A 6984-nucleotide genomic window follows, 5' to 3' on the forward strand; every position below is an offset into this window, starting at 1 on the left:
TCTCTCTCTCTCTCTGTCTCTCTCTCTCTCTGTCTCTCTCTCTCTCTCTGTCTCTCTCTCTCTCTCTCTGTCTCTCTCTCTCTCTCTCTCTGTCTCTCAGACACACACACAAAATGTTGGTCTTCTCTAATGTGGGGTTGGGAGGAAAAGAGGGAGACAACTCAGAATTTTAAATGTAAAATTTTTTTAAAATAAAGATTTTTTTAGAAGTCTGTGACCAAATAGCAGACAGGGTAAGAAACCCTGCTTTCAGGCTTTTCTCCTAAATTATAGGCAGGTTTGACACACTGCCCTATTATTAAAGGGAAGGGAAGCTGTTAATTGGGTAGCTAGTTGGTGAAGTGAACAGAGCACCAGACCTGGGATCAGCAAGACTCATTTTCATGAATTTAAATCTGGACTCAGATTTAAACTAACTGTGTGACCCTGGGCAAGTCACTTAACCTTGTTTGCTTCAGCTCCTCATCTGTAAAATGAGCTGGAGAAGGAAAAGACAAACCGCTCTTTGCCCAGAAAACCCCAAATGGGGTCACAAAGAATCAGACATGACTGAAATGACACAAGCTGTTACCTAACAATATTTCACCTGGGACAAATGGGTACTCACCATGGACCAGTGTCAAACTCAAATAGAAACAAATCCCTGAAGTCATTTTGACTTAGGGGACCACAAATTAGCACCATCAATGTTGTATTGTATTTTCATTGATTTTGCTAAACATTTCGCAGTTACATTTTAATCTGTTCCTGCCGCACTTTGGAGTAATGCTGCAAGCTTATGGCCGTTATATTCAAAGTAACAACTCAGAGTTTGACACCTCTGAGACTATCCAGAGATTTTTACCTTGCTGAAAGGGCTGCAATACAAGTTGGCAGACACAGCCAAAGATGGAAACTGGCAAGAGAAGAACAGTGCTGTTGATGGATGAAGCCATTGGCTGCCTTAGGTAGGGAGGCCCAGAAACACCCTCAGGAAAGTGCTGTCCAGGCCCTGTGGCTTTACCACCCTGATGCAAATACATGACTGACCCATCTCATTGTGGCTCTGATTAAAGGGATAACAAATGAAAAGGGAAGGTGTAATTGAGAAGAGCTAATGGGGCTTTATCAAGATTAGGGTGTGTCACACTGACTGCATTTTCTATTTCTGACAGGTTTTCTAGACTTGTGGATCAGGTGGATTCTGTAGATGTATAGATTAACCTGGTTTCCAACAAACCATCTGGCAAAGGTTCCCCTGCTATTCTTGTGGACAAGATGGAGAGATGTGGTCCAGATAACAGGTTTTACAACTAGGTAGATTTAGAAATTATTTTAAATATTAGACCAGAAGAGGAGTCATTAATGATTTTATGTCTGCTTGGCAGATCTTTAGGGTAGTAACCCAGTAATTATTGATAGCCCTATACTCACTGAACATTGTTGTCATGATTTGGATAAAGGCAGAGATAGACTGCTTTTCACATTTACAGATAACACAAAACAAGACACACAGTTAACGTATTGGGTAAGTGAGAATCCAAAGACCCTGACAGGCTAGAATGTTAGAATTAAACTCAGAAGATGAAATTCAATAGGGCTAAACATAAACCATTTCAATTAGATTCAAAATAGCCACCTCACAAGTACAAAATGGGGCAGACAAGACTAGATATACATTCATTTGAAAAGAATCTGGGGGTTTCAGTGGACTGCAGGTTCAATAGAAGGTAAGAGTAGTATATGGAAAATAAGCTAATGCAATTATTAATTAATGCAACAAATATCAGAACACATGAATTTTCATTTTAATTTTTTTTTGCTACTTGTATCTTCAATGCTTGGTTCAATGCCTAGAACATAGTAAGCACTTAATACATGTTTGTTAATTGACTGATAAAGTACATCTGTACTGTTATTTCCAGTGATGGAGGCAAATTTTTAGGAAGAACATTGACAAAGTGGATCATTGAAGAGAGGTGACCAGGATGGAAAGAGGACACAAGCTCACAATATTCAATTCAACTCAGCATGCATCTATTAAGCATTTACTACATGTCAGGCACTGTACTCTGCACTGGGGATATAGTAACAAAAATTAGACACATCTTGGTCTCAAGGAACTTTTGTTATTCAGTCATTTTTCAGTCATGAGGCCCATTTGGATGACCCCATTTGGGGTTTTCTTGGCAAAGATACTGAAATCGTTTGCCATTTCCTTCTCCAGCTCATTTTACATATGAGGAAACTGAGGCCAGAAGGGTTAAGTGACTTGCCCAGGGTCACACAGCCAGTAAGTGTTTTAGGCTGGATTGAACTCATAAAGATGAGTCTACTCTATTAAAAGCCCAGTGCTCTATCCACCACGTTACCTAGCTGCTTACTTGCCATATGAGGATTGGTTGAAATATCTGGATAAGCTTCCTCTTCAGAAGCAGGCATGCTGAGGTAATATGAGAGCCTTCATCAAGTATTTGAAAGGCTGTTATGTGGGAGGGAGATTCAATCTGTTTTACTCTGTCCCAGAGGATATAACTAGAAGCATTGGGTGAAAATTATAGAGAGGCAGATTTTGACTGAATATGAGGAAAAATCTCAACAATTAGAGAGCTGTCCAACAATGGGATGGAGTGCCTGCCTTTGCGAGTATCACTGAAGTTTTTCAAGTTGGGGTTGGGATTCATGCTTTGGGTTGTTCTAGGCAGTCTGGAAATCTCCCTCCAATTTAGGGATTTTATTATTTTATGAATATAGAATAAACATTATCAGTGAAAAAGAAGTAGCTCATCATCAATGACCACCTTGTCAGTAACCTGTGATTGATCATATGAATCAATCGCTACCACACCAATGATTGATGGCAAATAAGAATGTCTCTGGCCTGGACAAGGCAGTAATTGTTTGCTACAGTGACTGTACTGCCTGTAACATGTCTGACACATTTTGAGCTCTGATCTTGTCTCACAGAAAATGCTTCTCTTAAATGTAGATTGAGTCCTTCAGTAGTTCTCTTTTGCCTATAGGATGAGGTTTGATCCCTTAAAACTTTTCATGGTTCCACCTTTCTGACTTTATTTTCCATTACTCTCCTTAGGCACCATGTACGCTAACAAAATTTGACGATTCACCATTCCCTAAATGCTCCACATGCCTTTTTGCCTGCTTCTGTGCCTTTATCCACATTATCCTCTCCACCTAGAAAGCCTCCAATGGCTACCTGCCCACTCTTACCCATGCTTCAAGGCCCACATCAAACACTATCCCTTTCCATGAAGTCAAGTCATGATTCTCCTCAAATGGATATGATCTCTAATCCCCATCATATGTTGTACACACCTCTGTTATGACACTAATATTAATTTGTTTTCTACTAGAATCACCTGTGTGGATGTCTTATGCCTACTCCCTCCCCTACTAGATTTAGATTCTGCACACATATGGTATTTAATAGGTGCTTGTTGAATTGCATGGAATAATCTCAAGAACTGAGAGCAGTATGGTAGATATTTTGGGGCAAAGCATAGGATCCTGCCCTGAACCTCTTATATTACATTATCTACTCCACCACCCTATGCAGCCCAAAGCATTAATCACTTTGTATCATAAATAGAGTCAAACTCCATCATCCTTAGTTAGAAAAAATATGACCAAACATTTATTTTGACATTTTATCAAAAGCAAAACTCCACATATAAAGGACTCTAGCACCAATTTTGTGTTCATTGAGTAGATTCTGGTTTTTCCATCCAGCTGTTGACCAGGCTAACCTATTTAGCTTATGAAACATCACAAGATCACAGCTTAGACCTATGTGATCAAAAACCAATTTCTCTTTTCACTAGCATGAAAAAAAATTAGTTTCCAAGTTCTGGTAAAAAAAATCAATAATAGGTTGTTTTTTCTTATTATTTTCTCTGTACTTACTCTTTGTCATGCAGTGTTCAAATGTGGATCAGTTTCCCCCTCAACTATAACTGGTGCAGGTTGCTAGTTATTGTACAATAACTCGTAGTGGGGTGGGGGTGATAGAGCTATAGATTTTTTCTCTAAAATCTGTGCTAAGCACTTTGTGAACTATAGTACACAAGATCAAAAGGAAAAGGTAAAATATGTATATACGCACAATGTGTTCACTGGAGTATTGGCCACCTTCCAGGGCCTCAGTTTTCTCTTAAATGTTTTAACAGTTTTCTGTTAAATGGCAGAGTTGGATGAGGATAATGCCTGCTGTGCCTTCCAGTGCTAATTTTCTATGAACTTATCTACTTGTTGATATGTTATTAGTTAAAAGTGTGTTCTAAAGTTGATGCCCATTGATTGGGGAATGGCTAAACAAATTGTGGCACATGAATGGAATGGAAATGATGAGTGTGATGAATACAGAGAAAATAGAAAGATCTATATGAACTGATGCAGAGTGACGTAAATGGAACCAAAAACACAATATATACAGTGACCACAGCAATGCAAATGGAAAGAATGACAGCACACCCAAAAAATCAAGGGTAAATGCAACAAAATTTTAAAGAGCAAGAAGGACTCTAGTGAAGAGATATGAGAAGACACCCCCAACCTACCCCTTCATGGAGGTGTGGGAGGTCCACAGGTGCTACTCATGGCACAGGTTTTCAGACTTTCAATGCATCCATCAATTGTACTGATTTTTTCCTCCTCTCTTAAAAAAATACTATTTGTTATAGGGGAAAGGTCTATCGGAGGGGGAAGGCAAGGATACTGGTGTTAACTATGATAATGTAAGAAACAGAAAACATAAATAAAAACTTATTTAAAAAAAGCATTTGATGATTCCTGTGTACATTCAAGTACCCCTTCCTCTTCCAAGACTAAGCTGCCTTCAAAGCAGTAGCCTCCTGTTTTTTTCTTTCTTTTCTTTTCTTTTTTTATCTTTTCTTCTGCTCCACTGACTGGTCCCTAAGGCCCAAGTGCAGTATTTTGCATCTAGTGTTCACTTTATAAATATTGATGATTTATTATTGTTATTATAATTGTTATTACTATTATTCTGGACCTGTGATTTCATTGGTATAAGGAATTCCCTGTGTGGAATCTCCCTCCACTAATTCAGACATTCATTTGTCTATATCTTATAGCCATGGAGCACTGAGAAGTGTCTTCCCAAGGTTGCACAGTAGTTTTGTGCCAGAGGAAGAATTTGAACTCAGGTCTTTGTGACTCCAACACTCTATCTACCATGCCATCTCCAGAAAGCATGCTTCTTGGTACATGGAAATTTGTAGCCTAAGCTTTTTACAGTTGCTATTGGAAACAGATCTGTGTTGTTAAAATATAAACTTAGGTGGCTGTGACGCGCAAAAATATCTGAACAAAACCCCACCATTCAGGCTCACTTAGGAATAGTGCAAATCAGTGCAAATCCCAGTGGTAACACCAACAAATTAGAGAGGACTCTGGCAAATGTCATGACTTGAAAATGAGAGGTCATACCATGAAAGGTCAGTGAAGTCTTTAATGAAAGGAAGGGAAGTGGTTTTTACCAGAACTCAGGAAAGCCGTGTAACAGCAGCATAAGTGGCTTGCCCCTCTCTCCAGCAGCTACATAATGAAACCTTAGCCCTGAGTCCTGCAGGGGAAGAAGAGATTGCATATGGGATTTCAGTGATATTTTGAAATACCAAAATGATAAGCTTAGTTTTTACATTTGATTTTTAAAATACTCATGTATGTTATTTTGTAACATTAGCAAGAAAAAAAATGACGCCATGACACAGTAACTTTCCTCCCTATACTGCTACTCTAGGGCAGATCACACATTATGAGGTAGGGAAGCAGGGTCACAACGATGATTTTCATCCCACTGAGGTGTCACATTTCATCAGTTGAGACTCTGCAAGGCATAGAAAGAATTCCAGTCTGAACGTCCCTCCCTATCTTGTTTACCTCCTCATCACATATTTTGCTCAGCAGTATCTAGTCAGTATCTATGCCATCAGTTACATAATTCACACCTCTCCTCCCTCCCTTTTTTTAGGTCTTTGCTTCCCACATTTTTTTTTCCGGTTGGATGCTGTTTATATGGTGCTCCTTGCTGCCTGTTTCCTCCCTCTCTTGGCCATTTCAGTCATCATTCCTGACAGTGGAATGCCCTGAGTGTTCAACATTTCACTTCATAGGTAAGTGACATAGCAAGACAAGGAAGAAGAAAAATTACAAGATCAGAGAGAGACAGAGACAGACCACAGAGAGAGAAAGACAGAGAGAGACTGAGAGACAGAGATAGAGAGGAGAGGGAGAGACACAGAGAGAGGCAGATGAAAAAACCACTAGATGAACAGGGAAGAAATATAAAGAAAGCAATGAAAAGGAAAGCAAATGAATGCATAAGGAGGAATGAAAGCTAGCAAAGGCATGAAAGGCCCAAGACAGGAAGTTAGAAACTAGAGTTTGTGTCAGTCGTCCCTGAGCAGCCTTCCAGGTTTTCACAGAAAGAGCAAGCCCCTGGACTTTCCAAGGCAACTCCAGGCCACGCCTAACTCTGGTAGGAGTTGGTCCAGGAGAACCTGTCTGACTTTCATCTTGAGGTTAGAAGATATACTTATCTAGTAATTTGTGAGGGGCTCAATGGTTATAAATTGATTGAAAGATCCAGCTGGCCTGGTGCAGTCCAGTAGTGCCAGGATTTCGAGAGAATGCTGGCCCCCTGGCCTCGTGCCTCCATCTACTGGACAATTTCCATCCCAACTGAAGGACTTCCTTGCCCTGGAGCCTGTATAGCAAAAATGTCTCGATGGCTCAGGGCTTCGGATTCCAAAAGGAGCTTGGGAACAGATCCGTGGCCAGGTGACAGCAAGTAACTCGAGAGCCAGATTGCTTGGTGCAGTGTGGCTGGGTCTGCCAGTGTGGCAAGGTTCTGAAATAGAGGCCTTAGGGGCTTGTATCTATCTGCAAGGCAATCTGGAAACCCCAAGAAGGAAGGAAAGGCTTACGTTTTATTCAAGTCCTCCTTAAGCTTACTGCACCGCTCCC

The 6984-nt window shown here is 40.2% G+C and overlaps 1 protein-coding gene across 1 annotated transcript in view; it reads right to left on the bottom strand.

The window, feature by feature from the left end:
• The window catches only part of LOC138165466 (epoxide hydrolase 4), a 34564-nt gene that overhangs the window by 26117 nt on the left and 1463 nt on the right, over positions 1 to 6984 (bottom strand). Inside the window, exon 2 of the mRNA XM_069093830.1 lies at positions 5496 to 5581. Within this exon, the coding sequence (XP_068949931.1) occupies positions 5496 to 5581 (86 nt within the window). The remainder of the gene's footprint in view (positions 1 to 5495; positions 5582 to 6984) is intronic.

The sequence above is a fragment of the Petaurus breviceps genome, unplaced genomic scaffold (assembly GCF_028583685.1).
Source record: "Petaurus breviceps papuanus isolate PSGF00001 unplaced genomic scaffold, PetGlider_PUasm1.0 209, whole genome shotgun sequence".
NCBI classification, from domain to species: Eukaryota; Metazoa; Chordata; class Mammalia; order Diprotodontia; family Petauridae; genus Petaurus; species Petaurus breviceps.